The 18,010-nt window shown below is 42.7% G+C and overlaps 1 protein-coding gene and 1 pseudogene across 2 annotated transcripts in view; both read right to left on the bottom strand.

Annotated features, from left to right (window-relative positions):
- Nucleotides 1-400: 400 nt before the first annotated feature.
- Nucleotides 401-18,010, bottom strand: part of Adamts18 (ADAM metallopeptidase with thrombospondin type 1 motif 18) — a 144,760-nt gene continuing 127,150 nt past the window's right edge. For both annotated transcript variants that reach the window (XM_059262544.1, XM_059262547.1), the window contains 7 exons: nucleotides 16,068-16,209; nucleotides 14,847-14,973; nucleotides 11,512-11,716; nucleotides 8,579-8,761; nucleotides 7,171-7,374; nucleotides 5,335-5,482; nucleotides 401-516 (listed from right to left, as the gene is read on the bottom strand). In XM_059262544.1, the coding sequence (XP_059118527.1) occupies nucleotides 401-516; nucleotides 5,335-5,482; nucleotides 7,171-7,374; nucleotides 8,579-8,761; nucleotides 11,512-11,716; nucleotides 14,847-14,973; nucleotides 16,068-16,209 (1,125 nt within the window). The remainder of the gene's footprint in view (nucleotides 517-5,334; nucleotides 5,483-7,170; nucleotides 7,375-8,578; nucleotides 8,762-11,511; nucleotides 11,717-14,846; nucleotides 14,974-16,067; nucleotides 16,210-18,010) is intronic.
- LOC131912143 (small nucleolar RNA SNORA40) lies at nucleotides 1,563-1,677 on the bottom strand (annotated as a pseudogene).

Raw genomic sequence — 18,010 nt, 5'->3', positions numbered from 1 at the left:
TCAAGGGCTTTTTAAAAAATAGATGTCTTTGCCCTTGACTCCTTTGATGTTCAAGGGTATGTGTGTGGAGAGGAGACCCATCCCCAAGTCAACAAGATTTTCAGTTGGTCAAAATGAAAACCTGACATGTCTCAGTACGATACATCTCATCTTTCAAATGACAGTGCAAAGAGAAGGCTTTTTTGTTGCTGTTTTTTAAAGCTGGATTTGTCATCACTTCTCATTGTCAAGTGCTTTAGAGTACCATGTGCTTCTAGGGGTGGACTAAGGAGGCTGGTGGCTGTCTATCCATTCTTCAAACCCTGTGGCAGTTCCTGTGTGGTTTGTAGTCTTGATCAAAAGACCTGGAGATGGGCAGGTAAGGTCCTGGTCTGAGGAAGGTACGTGGTCTCTGGATCAGCTAGCTCTTCTTTGTGCATGACCTACAACACTGTTTTCCATAAAATTTGTGGTTGCAGACCCCGTGCTGAGGGACCAGATGACACCAGCTGAAGAAATCGACACAGGATGGGTCATCTGAAAGGACGGAAAGCATTTAGTACATCAGCTAGGACTTTGGCCTTCTTACTAAGATGAGGGCCTACGGAACAGAGGTCTAGGCCCACCTCCTTGTCCCTCTGTGTGTTCTGCCCATGATACATTTGGATTTTGCCTGGGCAGGATTAATATTCCAAAAGGGACTGTATCTGTTAGCAGAATTTAAATAGGGGACCAGTGTTAGAAAAGAAGTCATAGCCAGGAGGAGATCACGACTGCCTGCATATAGCCTGGCAGTTAGCATGGACATGAGATCCCAGGACAGTACCTTTCCAAGGAGCATCTTCCTTTTAGTTACTTTCTTTTTGCCTTTGCGTGCACAATAAAGACCCACAGTTCTCCTGACTCCTCTTGTATGGGCCCTGGGTTGGACTTTCTGTGACTCACCTGCCTGTAGTTTCTTTGGTCCTGGGTTCTTGTACCCAGAATTCCCCTTTTCATGCCCTTTTATATCTCACAGTCATTCCCAGGAATCCTTTTCTGACGCAAACCAGTTCCTGTCATGCCTCTTACTTAGGGCCTTCCTTCTCATCCCTCCACACTCGAAGGTATGGTGATCCCTGTGGAGGCTGAGCTTTAGGATGTGAAGTCTGACTTCCTGGCCTCATCTTCTCCTTTCTTCCCCAACCCAGCCACACTAGCCCCCTTGCTGATCCCAGAAGCACTGGTGATCTCTGTCTACCATTTTCCCAATTCACCACTCGGTAGACTTTCCCTAAAATTCCAGGTTAGTTTCTTCTTTCCTCTGCCACTCAACAAACCAGCCTACTCCTGGGCCTTCCAGGGAGGGTCCTCACTATCTTCCTTGCTTTATCCATCTTCATTATACCATGTGGTTGCTTAGTCTCTGTCCTCTACAGTACAAAATCTTTGAGATCAGGTTCTTGGTCTTCACTCTTCACTGGTTTCTTCCCAATACTTAAAATAGTGTCAGACACAAAGTAGTTGCTAGATAAATATTTTTTAAAACTTATCAACTATTTTTATTCTAGAACACTGTCATCACTCTGCATTGGTTTGAACATCATGCTCCTCTTTACATGTATCGAAACGCACACTGAACAATGAGCTTCTGGTTGCAAAAGTTTAGTTTTGCATTTGTTAAGTCCTGTCCACCAGCACAACAGAAATACAAGTGGTCAAGTCCTGTCCACCAGTGCAACAGAAAGACAAGTGCTAGCTAAAGAAAATATTTTTGGAAAAAATAACCACAGTGGCTAAAATAATAAAATTAAGCCATATAGCATAGGAACTTAGGTTTAAAAATGAGTGGTATATTCTTTTCCTTCTAATGATTTCTAGTTTTCCTTCCACTGACTTCTGACTCTCTCTCTCTCTCTCTCTCTCTCTCTCTCTCTCTCTCTCTCTCTCTCTCTGATGGGAGTGCAGATAACTTGTAAATGTCATCCTCAGCAGAGACTTGGTAAATGATGTGAGAGAAATAATAGTAACAACAGTATTTTTAAATCACGTATACAGAAGGATGGAGTTTAATCCCCTGAAATGAGCACTCCTATAGGTCAGAGATCAGGCACCAGAAAGCTAGTTTGAGATATGCTGGGTTCAAGATTCAAGTCAGACATTAAGATGAAGATCTAGCTACATTCCATTTGCCTAATTTATATGTATGTAATACACCTATGCACATACATTATATACATATCTAGTATCTGATGCCTCCGATCAGTTAGCATGTACCTTAGCCGTGCTATTTATATTTATATTTATAGACATTCTAGATTATTCTGTTGGTACAATGGAAGTTTTGCAAGATAATATAGACTACTGGAACTATGGTCCTAACTTTGAGGTCATTTATTTTTATGGTCCTTTGAGAGAAGGTCCTGCTATATACCCAGGGTAGCCTTGAACTTGTAATTATGCTTCTGCCTCTGCTTCCTAAGTGTTGTGATTATAGGCATATACTACCATTCCCTGACTAACCTCACTACTGTATCAACTCTCACTTCTCTAAAACATTTAAAAAATTATATTATGTGTGTGAGTGCTCTATCCAATGCCCATAGAGGCCAGAAGAAGGCATCAGATTCCCTGGAACTGGAGTTACAGATGGTTATGAACTGCCATGTGGGTGCTGGGAATTGAATCTGATCCTGTGAAAGAGCAGCCAGTGCTTTTAAGCACTGAGCCATCTCTCCTATGAATAGAATAGCATTTTACCAAAAGCCTACATCAGGGACCCTGGGCTTCATGTAAGCCAAGAGGCAGAGCTGAGGAGGGTCAGCATGCTATGAGTGTGTGGTACCCTCTTTGCTGGTAAGAACAGTTATGGATGGCTGGTTATCTGAGATATGAACCAGGCATCTGGCTTACACTGTGGAGTCTAATTGTAGACCCCGCTCTCTTTGCCTCACTTTCTGCTTGCAGAAAAGCAGCAAGCACCATTGGCCCAGTCTTCCAGATCTGCCCAGCTTCCTTCCCCTTACTACCTCCCCGTAAAAGAGACTCTTCCATCTCTCCTTGGATGCAGCTGCCACCTCTCCATGAGGAGATCCTATTCTCATTCTGCTCCAGGAGACCCACTGTCATGATCTCACATGTTTCTCCACCTTATCCAATGAAATCTGATGTCTCTGTGATGACTAATGAGGCCCCTATACCACATTTGGTTTGTGCCTATGCAGTCAACTGTGCTCCTAATCTAAGTATCTTGCTGTTCCTTTGCATTCGCCCTTTCTTCTGCTGAGCACATATGAGATCCACCTTCCTTACTTCCTGGAGGCCCTTTTCAAAAGTTACTTCCATTCTGGGGTCTGGCTTGACCTTCTGTCAGGCCTGATTTCCCCACCTCTTTCTCAAGGTGGGTATTTGTTGTGGTCCCTCAAGGCTCTGGGATCCTTATAGCCTCAGGGTAGAACCCTGTTTTGTTGTATTCTTTTATTCCTAAACGAGAGCCCTGGGGATACATGATGAGTTCTTAGTGACCTTGATATGAATGAAAGAGAGGGTTTCACCACACTGGACACACCAGCTTCCATCTACTACATACTCAGCAGATATTGTGAGCCAGGTGAGTATCAGACAGTGCTGTGGGATGGTCTGTATGTCAAGTGTGTTGCTGATTGGTCAGTAAATAAATCACTGATTGGCCATTGGCTAGGCAGGAAGTATAGGCGGGACAAGGAAAAGAATGCTGGGAAGTGGAAGGCTGAGAGAGAGACACTGCCATCCGCCATCAGGACAAGGAAGATGTAAGGTACCAGTAAGCCATGAGCCATGTGGCAAAGTAAAGATTAATAGAAATGGGCTAAATATAAGAGTAAGAGCTAGACAATAACAGGCCTGAGCTAATGGCCAAGCAGTTTAAATAATGTAAGAGTCTGTGTGTTTATTTTATAATTGGGCTCTGGGACTGGTGGGACTTGGTGGCGGGAGCTGGAGAGAAATTCTCCAGCAACACTAACATGATCTCCTCTCTCCTGTGCCTGTGTGAGAGATGTTCCCGGGACTGACCAGAGTGCTAAGGTAGTCTGGCTATAGAGATGGACAGGAGAGAGAAGGAGTCTGGCAGAAGAATATGCCCCATCACTTTAAAATACTAATTATCCTCTATGTAGAATCCCAGTGTTGATCAGAGATGATCCTGCTTCAGCAATCCCTACATTACAGTCACACCGGATAACATAGGAAAATAGGGAAGACACTGATGCCCTGACCATGTAGCCAGATGGGAAGTGATGCAGTTGGAGTGGCAAGGGAGAGGAAGGGGGTAACTAACAGCGCCAAATAATATTCACCGCAAATTGGAAAAAATGGACTGAGAGATTAGGCAGGCTTGGGAAATCTGTGATTGGATTAAACACAATAGAAAGCCAGCAGCTGGGTGCTAGAGAAAGACTCTTTAGCATGATGAAATCTGATCTGACTGAGAGATACTCTTGGTGTTTGCTAGATTACTTTAAATTGCCTAGATTTCTAAGCATGATTCTAGATTACCCATCAGCACCCACTGTCCTGCGCTTGTACCAACTAAGACAACAGGACAATGCAGAGTCATTTTAATTGGTTGTAAGTTCTGTGTCTTATCTATTAAAACTTGAGCTCCTCTAGGGCAACTTTTATTTACTTTTATACTTCCACTGATTAGCAAAAAATCACATTTTTTGAGGGAGGGTCTGATGTAGCCCAGGCTGGCCTCAACTATGTAGCCAAAACTGACTGAACTATTTATTTATTTTTAGGTTTTTTGAGTCAGGGCTTCTCTGTGTAACTTTGGAGCCTGTCCTGGAACTCCCTCTATAGACCAGGCTGTCTTGAACTCACAGAGATCCTCCTGTCTCTGCCTCCCAAGTGCTGGGATTAAAGGCGTGTGCCACCACTGCCCAGCTCTAACTGAACTTCTAATTCTCCTGACTTCACCTCCTAAATGCTAGAATTACAGGTGTGCACAACTATGCATAGTTTTATATCATGCTGGGGATTGAACCCAGGAATTCATGCATGCTAGGCAAGCACGCTACCAACTGAGCCACATCTCCAGCCTCCAAATACTTTGTCTTAAAAAGGGAGAATGGTTACATGACCATTTCCCAGGAATGAAGAGCTGAAAAATTTTATTGAATGAAATGTTGCCTTCAGATCATGCAAACAATATGGTATTGACAGGGACAGCCTCAGATTTGGCCTTGTACAAGTCTAAGAATACAGCCCCATGGATGCTGATGGGACCAGGATACCATAGAGTCATGTAACATACAAGCGGCACAACTGATTATAACGAGCTGTGGAAAAGCTCTCCTAAAACTGATGAAATCAGTGGGGCATGGAATCCTTTACCTCTCTTTTCAGGAGCTGGGCAGAAGTTTGTATTGCAGGCTCTGAGCACCGGAGGCTTCTGATGGAGCAAACAACTTGAGGAAGGCCGGCCTTGCTGCACACAGTGGACAGATCGGGTCTGGACCCCTCCCCCACAGGTTACAGTGCACTGCAAGGAGGGAGAGAGGAAGGAGTTATACCTGCTCAGCTGGACAGTGTCCTCTCTGAGGTCAGTAGCATCAAACAGAAGGAAGCGTGATATTCATGACCAAGATGCCTGTGGATGTTGCAGTCTGCAGCTAGGTCTAGGCATACAGTCCAAGTCTATTCAATTCTGTGTGAGCTGTGTGGTCTATCAGAAAAGCCTTGGGCAAATGCTATTGCACCTGAAAGTGCATCTCCAGTTAAGGGGACCATAAAGAGGTAGGCTCCAGAAGTAGCCTCAAAACCACAGAAACACATCCACACATGGTCAGGGATGGAGGAGGAGAAGCCTAGGCAATCTCAGCCAGATGCCAGAATGGATAGGGGTAGCTTGAAGCAAGGGCTAGAAAGGATGAACTAACCAGAGACACTTTGGGATGGTGCCTAACTAGATTCTGAGGTAGCACAGTACCTAACAACCAGGGGATTTCACTGTCCAATTAAGCAGAATCTAGGCTACAAGTTTCTTTTTGTCCCCAAGGGCTACATGAAAGGCAGATGGATCTTTAACAAAAGAAAGGAAATGTCGCTGTGGCTGCTGGCTCTGCCCACTTCAGCTTCCCAACATGGCGGTGGTACATTTTTTTCCACCATCTCTGGGAACCATCAAGTCTCAGAAATAGACTAGTTATTATAAATAGACTAGATATTATAACTGTAATTCTTGCTTGGTAATTGTTTTGTTATCTGAAATTTTACTATGTTAAAGTTAAAACCTTCCTTTTTGAAAAAGAAGAAAAGGGAAAGTGCTGTGGATATCACTCTATAAATAAACACTGATTGGCCAATAGCCAGACAGGAAGTATAGGCGGGACTAACAGAGAGAGAATTGAGGAAACAGGAAGGGAAGAGAGAGACTGCCTGGGGCCGCCGCCAGGACAAGGAATATGTAAGGTACCGGTAAGCCATGAGCCACGTGGCAAAGTATAGATTAATAGAAATGGGCTAAATATGAGTAAGAGCTAGACAATGATAGGCCTGAGGTAATGGCCAACCAGTTTAAATAATGTTAAAAAAAAAAAAAAGAAAATGTCAGGGGAAAAGGCAACCCTTTAACTAGGTCATTGCTGTTTTGCTTTAGAATGGACAGCAGACAGAGGAGAACACCATTTTGTGCAATACGATCACTGTATGTCCTCGTATTGGGGAGGAAAAAGTAAGTTTTGGCAGACGGAAGATGCATTTAGGAATTATCCAAGCAATCAAATGTAGATGTATGACTGCTATCAACTTGTCTGACTCTGAAGTTGCCACGAAATGAGAAAATCCATGAAGAGCATTAACAGAAAACACAAGCAGGGGTTGGCAAAATTTAGTTCTTGTGTGTCCTTCAGAAACATGCTCTGACAACCAGGGGTCAGGGATGGAGAGCAGTGTCCCTAAAATGATGGTTTCAAGAGTGGCAACAACCAACATGAGCACAATGTCACAGGCTTCCTGTTCAATACTTTACTTATTCCAATTTTCTAGGCCTAAAAACTGTGTGCCAGATTGCACTTGGAACCTGCCCAGGCTCATATAGAGGGTGGAATGGGTTGACCAATGCCAACTGTCCCAACTCTATACAGTGGGACAACTGTTGATGGACTGAGAACAGTGCTCCTGAGCTACATCTCACTTGAACATCTGCTTCCTAAATCTGCATGCACCCACCTGTTGCCATGGTGAGGAATACCACCCTGCCACCACGCTGTACACGGGGCAAGCCCTTCTGTTGCAGGTTTCCTCCAGTTCCAGGTTTGGCTTCTTAAGGTTGCGACATCTCCGCTCTGGGAATGTTATCAGTTTCCCCTGCAAAGTCTTCTCACTGCACTTCAGCTCTCTCTTCCTCACACCCAAACCACAGGTTGCAGAACACTAGGAGCCCAGAAAAGAGGTATAAGAGTATAGCGTTCCACAGTCAAATCTGCTGAGCTATGTGTTCACTCAGTGTCAACTACACAATACAGCAGCCAGGTCCCTCCTGTTACAGACGAGGAAATCAAAGGCCAGAGCATTGAAGTGACCTTCTCCTCTCTGAGTTACAAAGAGAAATCCCTGTTCATTAGGGATGAGGTGCCATATAGATGTGTGGGACACAGGCCACTGACTTACTCACTTTGTCAATGCCCCATGCATTATATAGTAATAGATGAAAATACTCTTGATTTCTCAACATCCTCCATCCTTCTGGCTGAAGGACCAGAGCTGGGGCAGTATTGGAGTGACCAGGACTACTTGAGACCTCTCTGAAGAGTGAGGAGTTTGAACCAAGAAGTGAGAAATGATTGAGACAGAACTACTTTTGCATGAATAACTGCCTGTCTTTGATTTTACCTGTCTCTTTCTTGGTTAGATCTGCTCTAACACTGTGTTACACTAGAGGAAGAGAGGCGTCTGAAAAAGAACAGACTGCTTGAAACTACTGTGTAATGTATGGGGTACTGATGAAATGAACGTGTCAGTACATCAGTATAAATATTGTAAACTATGAAGGTGACGTGTGAGCTCCACTGTAAAGATAAATAAAGGGATGCTAGCCCAACATTACCCTCACAGTACATATTGATGGCTGATTGCAAGGAGGGCATGTTTTTCACTTGGTTATTTTTGTGATAATGCTTTTATAAAAGGATTGAGAGGAGACGGGGACATATTGTTGGGTTTCATTCATGACATGGGCCAGTGCTTCTCACCTCGAAGAGAAGTGCATTGAAGGAACAGATACGTGGCCATCAAGCTTGTTATGGTTAGTTGATGCTCATTTTCAGGTTTACCAGATTTAAATAACCTAGGAACCACACCCATGAAATTGCCAGTGTGGTTTAAGTGAAATGGGAAGATCTACTCTAAATGTGGGTGCTACTAGCACATGTGTTGGGGTCCTGGACTGAATCAAAAGAGAAAGCAAATGGAGCACCAATGGTTATCTCTCTCCATTTTCTAAACATGGAAACAATATAAAGAAACAGCAGTAAGTAGGCACCTGGCACATGTATGTACAGAAAGGAACCATGTAGGTGCCAGTGACTGAAGGAGCATTTATGAAAATAACCCCCCAGTTGTGTCCCTAAACTCATACCTCACTCCATGAAGAGGTGATCCACTGGAGCCGGTTGTTTTTGGGGCATCGTCCCAGCACACAGCCCTCCTGTGTCTCAGGTCTGGGGCTGCCAGAACACAGGCTCTCTGAGAGCGTCTCTGATGCAGAGTTTTTACAAAGGACTTCACGTCTCCTCACTCCTCGTCCACAGGTCTTGGAACACTTGAGAAGAAGAAAAGGCGCCATTTGCAGCCACCTCAGATGGATTTCATTTGGGTAAACACGGAGAATATATTTATAGCTGATGCACTGACACGTTCATTTCATTAATACCCTATACATTACACAGTAGTTTAAAACAGTCTGCTCTCTTTCAGATGCCTCTCTCCCTCTAATATAACACAGTGTTAGAGCAGATCTAACCAAGGAAGAGACAGGTAAAATCAAAGACAGGCAGTTATTCATGCAAAAGTGGTTCTGTCTCAATCATTTTCATTCCTTGGCTCAAACTCCCCACTCCTCAGAAGCTGAAGTGGGATATTTTAGCTTCCACTTCAAACATCTGAATACCCAGCGGCGGCTGCTTCATCCCCCAGGCTGAAGATGAACTATGCTCATCATGAAGCAAAGGGTTTTCCAGACACCGGATACGTTGTATCCAAACTTGACTTCCTCTCTATGCCATAACCTTGGTCTAAGGTATATTCCTGGGGCACCACAGGGAGCAAAGCGGGAATATGTACACACTCAATATGGATATGTACAACAGTATCAAAAGAGTGAGATCCTCACCTCCTAAGAATGTTCTTTGGGCATGGTGCTAACATGGCACTTATCAAACATGTCTGAGTAAATTTGCACAATCCAAATCTTTCCCCTGGGCAATTTTCTCTTTTCTAAGAACTTTTTTTTTCTTTTTTTCTTTCCTGAGAATTCTATGAACTAGATAAAATGTCAAAGAATCATCCCAGGAACAGCTAAAAACTTGTCAAGATATCTTAGAGAACTCTGGCTCCACACAGGGATTGTCTTGGAGGACTATATCCCCATGTTGATATTTGTGGTCTTTTCTTCTCAGAAGAAGGATCAAATGATGTGGCCACTAGTGCCTAAACAATAGGCTGGGGCATAGTCCTACATGGATTTACAGGACTGCTGTCAATTCTCACTCATCAGTGTCCACAATCTTAAAGGAGACAATGTCATGATCAGCACATTGTGGACAGCAGGAACTGTGTAGTATGTTCAATGTGATAGATTTTAGGTTGTAAATTGGAGTCTGCATCACACAACTGCCCATGAACCTTCTGAGTTCATTGCTATCATCCTATTCAAAAGAAACATCTAAAAACCAAGGCCAAAGTACTTAGCTGCTAAGAAACGAACATGAGCTGGTACGTCAGTTTGATGTCTAACCTTGGGAATAAACCATGGAACCTGTCCTCGCTCTTTCATACATAATTCCTGAACAGTTAATAAAAATCTTAATTTTGTTTGCAATTATTTTTCATAAGAGCAAACTGTGTACATTGATCGCAGCAGAATGATCGATTTGTTGCTGTGACCCACGTCTAAGAGCTGAGTAGCCTGTGAAAACAAATTTTCTTTCATGTTCATCATGAAACTACTCAAGACAGATCTGGTTTTTACAATTGAGCTTTAAAAGGAGAAAAACGTTCAAAATATTTCCATGTGAAATTTGGAGTACTTTAAGATGTGCTGGACACTCTGTAGTCCCAATTTACTTTGGTTCATGCCCATCACATACATGTGGCTTCATCAGCCCTTTGAATTCTCAATTTGCAATTCTCAATTGCAAAGAAAGATTGACCACATCAGATCTGACTTAGATATACCCCCGCTATAAACAAATATATTTATTTTTTTGCAAATATCCATGACCACGTTCAAAGTATCCCTACCTACTCCTGGACCCTTATTTCATAACAAATATAGTCTCAATTTGAGTAAAAATATTCCCCTCACCTTTTCTGGGGATTTGGTAGTGTGTTGTTAAACTCAGTAAGAGATAGACTTCCTTTGGTAGAGAATATACTCTAAGGGAATGATGACAGACAGGGGGCCATTTGCCACTAACTAGCATCATGGTACAGGCGATATGCCTTATTCTATCCACCCACGCAGGCTAAGATAAGACTCTGAAGGCAGGAAAACCCTGGCACTTAACTTGTGTTTTGGGGAACTGTTTGTGCCCTGGAGGCCATTCGCCTCTGTGCTCCAGATGCCAATATGGCCCCTTCACTTCCAGGATGCCTCTGAGATGAACATACTCCCAGAAGAGAACATATGAGTTACAGGACATGTATGAGTTGTGCTCAGCATGCAAATTCCTATTCTATGCTTCTTCTGACCCCATGATGCCTTGCGACAACTGCAAACTTGGTGCCTGGTTCTTTTGTATTCTTTTAGCTCTATAGCTTTGCCACTAAAGTTTTTCCCTTTATCTTGTTCTTTTCATCCCATTTATTTATTTATTTATTTATTTATTTATTTATTTATTTATTCATTCATTCATTCATTCATTCATTCATTCTCTGGGTGTAGCAGTCAGCAGATGACTTGCTGGAATTGTGTGGGTCTCGGGGCTTGATCTCAGGTGGTTGTGCCTGGTGACAAGTGCCTTTACCCTTAGATCCATCTCTCCGTAGTCAGGAACATGTTCCAAACCCTTTCTAGCTACATTTATAGACTCTCCTAAATGGTCTCCATGCTTATTTCTGGGCCACTAAGGAAGAGTCCAAGCTCTGGTATAAGAGGTCCAAAACTTCAGGTCACATAAGAACCATTAAAAAGGTACTATCTGAAATGACGATTCCCAGGTACTGCCTCATTAATTCACTATGAAGATGAACATAGCTGAGCACCTCTCAGGAGGCCAAGTCACCTGTATTCCCACCACCTTGGTTTTTCATGCAGCCCAAGACTAGTACTTCCAAAGCGGTGCTAGTTACCTGAGACCAGGGCCCAGGGCTCCACTCTGGAGGGCAGGCATGGCTGTTGCATACTTGAACCTGAGTGGGCGTGCTCACTGGGCAGAGAGAATGCAGCACAGCTTCCTCCTTCTGGAAGGGCTTCTTCTGCACGCACCGTATCTTCCTGCTTTGCTGGCCCCCGGCACAGGACTTGCTACATATACTCCATTCACCTGGCAACCAACTTTCAGGGAGACCCAAAATTACTTCCTGTGGAATCAAAGCTTTGTAGTACTACTTCTCAAGCAGCTACTGAGAAAGATTAACTACCCAGGAAAACCCTCTGATTCATTTTATAACCAACCAGGGCAACCCCCACCAACTGTTCTTTTATGGATGTTGAATCACATACACATCCATTGGTGGGGGCAGCTATAAGGAGACACATTTAATCACCACAGGTTCTGGTTAAAAATACATTCTAGCCTTCTACATGGAAAGAAATGTATTTTACTTTCTGAGCAATTCATCCAAACAAATTTTCTGAGCTTTTAACTATGTGTTGGGGACCCAGTTGGAAAGATGAATGAGACCACATTCTTGCCATAAGGAAGCCTACGACAGTGAAACCGTGGGTATGTGAATCAAGACAAGGTTTTCTGATATGTACTGTGACATAACCACAAGGCTAGTGGAAGAGTGAGTAGCATGGGAAGGCAGATGTCTCCATAGGAGAGGGACCGTGCTCAGAGGAGACCTGCAGAGGAGACTGTTCCTAAGTGGCAGTTCCCCACACTCCTTCTCTAGTTGGTCTTACAATTTACTGATAGATTAGAGATCTAACTTCATGCCATTTATCTAAAGATCACCAGACACAGTTTTCCAGAACTATGAATCCTTTGTAAGAATTATTTCTGACCAATTGAAATTGTATGACTTACAGATATAACATTAAAATAAAGGCCTCCAGGTATAGCTGCTACACATTTGACTCACAGCAATGATGTCTACAATTACCTTGAATATAAATATGCTAAGTACTGATTATTTTAGAAAATAAGACCAAATCAGTAGCCTGGTGTTCTGGTTAGACCTCAAGAATTTCATCACCTTGCTTGATCTTATTTCTCCCCTTTCTCTGGTTTCTGCCATAAGCTTTGTGTGTGGAATTAAAGCCCTTCAGTCTATAGAATTAACACAAGAGTGTTAGATTATATGTGTTCTTAAAAATACCACAAAATCCAGACCATCTTATTTTCAGTCAAAGACAATCTATCAAATAATTTCTCATATTTATACATTTTTAACACTTTACAAGATCTTAGAAAATGTACTTTGAAAATACTAGTTTCATCATTTGCCTCCACTCCCCAAATTGTGTTTTTCTATCAAATTCAAGTTTCTGTCCTTATGTGACAAATATGACAAGTTGGTACATGTACTAGAAAGAGCATCACACGGACACTTGGGGGTGGCACTCCTGGCCTTCCACATTTGATTCCCAGGCTACATTTCCACCTGGCTTTCTTGTCATCCACTTCTCCTTGAGAAGTACGGACTCCAGGTGGTCCATCTGGTCCCTTACTGATTTTTAATTCCTGATATTTTATAGCACCAGGCTTTGCATCTCAGTCCTTCTGTGCTTATCCATCATTTCCATTCCCCCATGCAAGGAATGATGGGACCACATGCTGTCACCTCCACATTGCACTTCTCAGCTTAGAGCCTGACAAACAGTGAGTCCTTAGGACAGGGTGGATACATGTGGAAGTAAAGAGTTAGATAGATCTGGTAATTCCTTTATCCTTACAGTTCTCAGTTGAGATTCTTCTTTCTAGTCTATCCTTGGGGAAGAACAGTCCTCGAGAGTGTCCATTCTCTGAATTGAATATGCAGACACTGAGTGAGGGTGGAGAACAAAGGGATGAAGCAGAAGAGCCCACCCAGGACACCAGCTTCACTCTGCAGACCCTACAAGGGGCTGTTCTGATCCCAGATAAACTTATTCTTCATAAAACATCAGTCAGCCCTGCACACAGTCCTCAGGGGAGTCTAGAAGTTGTGGATGACCTCAGCATGCTCTTATACAGGGATACAAATGAAAGAGTCCCTGTCTTTTGCTGGGTGGTTTAACCAGTGATAGGAGAAAGTCCTGAAACCAGAAACTGTCACCTTGCCAATCAAGTGTTGTGATTCTGTGTGTACACATTAGTACACATACTACTACCTGAAGATTACTATACATAGCCATTACCTAAAGATCAGACGAGCCTATGAGAGTCAAGAACACTTTCTGTTCATTGCATCCTAAGGCCACTGAGGTAATTCTTAGAACTGTTTATTTCATGGAAAAAGAGGAAAATCCACAGAAGTCCCCCCCACGCCCTATTTCTTTCTTCTCTTTGTATTCATAGTTCAGTTAGCTTCAGAATCTCAGAGAGAAACTGGACAGACAGGACTAGTGGGTATCTGAAACCCCAAACAATTATGAGAAAATGAAATATTAGTTTATATGCTTAAATATCTATTTGTTCATTCATGCACCCACACGCGAGCACACACACACACACACACACACACACACACAAAACTGTGTTACCACAAAGTCAGTACTACTTATTAAAATGACCTGAACCCTGATGACTTCACTACTGCTTTATATAAATACATTTGGCCTAAGATAAATCACCAAGAGCCGACTCCAGTTGGCCAGGGAACTTGCTTAGACTCATCTTCCAACAGTGGCGTGGCTAAAATGAGTCTGAGAACAAACCCACTGAGTGCCCAGAGTGACAGTCATCAGTGGGGGCGTCACCACTTGGTTTTCACGTCTCTAGTTGGTATCTTACTACTGTGCAATTTGCATCTGAGGTTTCACGGTCTGCATTATTATCATCCTTACATTCTTGGATGACCGATGTAAAAGTTAAGCATACAGCCACATTGAAATTTAACTAATATAAGATTGTGTGTCATGTAAATATCTGCTTGATTCCATTCTGAAAAGAGGGTGGTTTCTTCAAAAGTTAAAAAGGGGGTGGGGCGGGGCTGTGGTGCTTGCTGGGTGATAGAGCACTTGCTTAGCAAGCATGAGGCTCTAGATTCAAGTCTTACTACTGCTAGAAGAAAAAAAAAGACATTATTATATCTCAAGCCTCTATAGCAAAATGAGAGTGTCTAAGGCAAATACATATTTTTAGGTCCTATGATTCAATTTCAATCATTTTCTTTTCCCTATTTTTAATATTAAACATTGTGTTTACTTTTTAATCCCTTCCCATCAGACATATGAACAGGGGCTTTTCACTGTCGCCCAACAGTGACAAAGATGTAGGGCACATGTACAAACAAGAAGACATTTGCAGATGACTTACTAGGCTGGGCAGGAGAAAGCATTGCATGTCTTGGGTTCTGTTGCTGGCTTGGTTCTGACACTGCAGAACGAGGAGTTGACTTGAGTGTTTGGATCTCGTAAGCAAATGGCCTTGATGCTGATGTAACCTAGTGAGAGGCCAGAGGTTACACAGTGAGAAATGCAGATAACCCACTTAATACTTAGTTTGGGATTGATCAGTGTTCTGGTATCCTATCGAAGACACTCCATCCAAATATTTTTGTGAAATAGTTCCTTGGGACACAGTTACAACCCACTTAAATTCAAATCGTTTATCCCCAAGATAATAGACTTTTATACTTTAGTAATTTTAATATATGTTTTTCATTTTCAAGTGGATTCTAGATCCATCAAGTGATAAATACTATTCAAAACAGAGTAACTGTGAAATGAAACACCCCAGGAAGCTTTAACATAAATTGTACAGATCTAATGGAAAACATTTCTATCCATAAACCACTAGGGAGGGGGCTGAAGAGATGCTCAGCAGTTAAGAGCACTTGCTGCTCTTGCCTCTAGTCTAGAGGATCAGGGTTAGATTTCAGGCATCCATTCAGCAGCTCACAGCCATCTGCAATGCCAGTTCCAGGGAGTTCTGATGTCCCTTCCTGCCCTCTGTGGGTACTGCACACATGTGATATACATGCAAACAGATAGGCAAACACTTGTACATAAAAATAATTAAGCCACTAGTGAATTATATGTGAAAACCCTAATATTCTACTTTACCATGAAGCATCTTCTGTTTCTATACCCAAGTGATGCCTGTATAGTCAACAAGTTAAACTCTGAATATTCATTCACACCTACCGGCTAGGACCCTGGTTTATGTAAACATTTGTTTTAGCAGAGCTGTACAGCCTGGTTCCAAGTGTTCAACACTTCCCATCAGAGGCACAAAATGTTCTGTAAATACTCATGTTTAGCTCCTCAGACAGAAAATGCCACTTTGTCTTGGAATTGTTCTTTGTTTTTCATTTATATGACTTTCCTTCAAACAGCATCTGAGACATGATTCAAATGTCACCCTCGCTTTAATGATTGGCAGTCAGCTGCTCTCCTCAGCTAACGAAAGTTTGTTTTCCGGAGACACAGATCTAAACTGCATTGGGGTTCCCCAGAGTTCACAGTGTCCCTCTATAGACTGGATAAAATCTGTAAGCTGAGATGAGCTGGGAGGCAGAGGTAGGAAATCGCTTACCTCCCCCACAGGAGACTGAGCAGTCAGACTGCACCGTGCGCCAGGTGTACTGGTACCTCTTTGTGGTTGGCTGAGTTACGTTCATGACCTTGGGAAGTGCATACTTCCATGTGATCCCCGGATTCTTGCCTTGTGTCAGAATCTGGATAGGGTGGGATAAGACTTGAGAGATCGGTGTACCATCCAGACATCTTGTTGAATATTTTAAAGACATTTGCAAGTCATTTTGGTCTTAAAATCAGATCATTTCTTGTTCTCAAGAATGTTAAATGTTGAAATTAAAAGGTTTCCTATGACACTTGAAAGCATTTGCCTTCCTAGTATCAAAACTGGAGTAGACAGATGCTGGAAAAACCTAATTTGATGTTTTCTGTAATCATGCAGAACTCAAGGAAAGGTATCACCATCAACAAAGTAAACGAGCCATTAAGACGAAGACAAGAGGCCCAGCAAGGTGAGTCAGTGGTCACAGGCACTTGTGCAAGCCTGATGACCTAAATGCAATCCCCAGAAGACATGTGATGGTAGAAGGAGACAGCAGAATCCACAAAGTTGTCTTTTGGGCCTCCCCCATCCATGCCCACATGAGAGAGAACATGTGCGCATGCGCACGCACGTACCTCCCCCCAACACACACACAAAATTGAAAATAAAATAAATCATAATAGAGTCAATATATGTAGTATAAGGGATTCAATATATATAAAAATTCAAATATATATAAAAATTCAAATACATAAAAAAGCGTGGGACTCAGGACGAATCTGATCCCATATGGTATGACTCCTGATGAGCAGCGGGGCTGTGGGCCTCCTTTGGTTATTAGACGATCTGCCAGCCTTTATCTGTACATTATCTCAAAGCATTCCTTCAATAACTCTACAATGCTTTTTATTTGTTCATAAAAAGAATGTGTACAAGATCATTCAATGACTAGAGAATGAATTTAAATCAATCTGCAAAAAAAGTGTGTGCTTTTCCAATGCCATCCATAGTCTTTTTGATGTGGGCAAACACTCTCTGGGTGTCCTCTCTTTCAAACCATTCCCTTTTTTTCTTTCTCTCAAGCTCAATTCATGAATATAAATAACTGGTTTTCTCCTACCCCATGAGTTTTGTGGAAAATTCTTCACCACCAGAACTGGGCATGCATGCTCCAGAGGCAAAGCCTACACCCTCCTCTCTGTCTGTTGGCATCCCACCCCAATTAAAGTTGGCTGGGTGGCACTGTACCACTGTACCACACTGCTCTTTAGGATGCTACCACATGGGATTCATGTTGCTATTAGCTTAAATGCCTCCAGAAGTATTGTGTCTGCCACCGAAGGGATCATGACATGAACATCATTTGGTAGTATAACCAAGGGAATAGCAGAGTCTTCCAGACAGAGTCATGTTAACAGATCTAAGTTGCCCCCACTTTATCGGAAATAAAACTATTACACAACACAACAGGCAGAAGCATTAGGATGAACAAGCACTGGATTCTCACTAGTTGCCAACAAAAATGTTCTGCTCTCCTTGCTTGGCCTTTCTACTGTGTTTCTGCTAATTTGCTGGTGCCAGATAAATACAGGCAATTCACAGTCAGACTGGAATTGGAAGAACAGATCAGTGTTCAGAAACTGTGCTGGTTTCATTTTGTCTGCTCGACACAACCCAGAATCACCCAGGAAGAGAGTCTCAGTGAGGGATTGTCTAGACCAGGCTGGCCTGTGTGTATCTCTCTCTCTCTTCCCTTTCAACCCCTGTCTCTCTCTCTCTTTCTCTTTCTCTCTCTCTCCCTGTGTATGTGTGTGTATTTGGGGGATGGTCTTGAGTGCCTTAATTGATATGGTGGGAAGACCCAGCTTAAAAGTGGGGAGCTTGAGCCGGGTGGTGGTGGTGCACACCTTTAATCCCAGAACTCAGGCAGCAGAGGCAGGCAGATCTCTGTGAGTTCA

The sequence above is a fragment of the Peromyscus eremicus genome, chromosome 5, assembly GCF_949786415.1.
Source record: "Peromyscus eremicus chromosome 5, PerEre_H2_v1, whole genome shotgun sequence".
NCBI lineage: Eukaryota > Metazoa > Chordata > Mammalia > Rodentia > Cricetidae > Peromyscus > Peromyscus eremicus.
The sequence above is the reverse complement of the archived record's forward strand: the minus strand, read 5'-3'. Positions and strand labels throughout refer to the sequence as shown.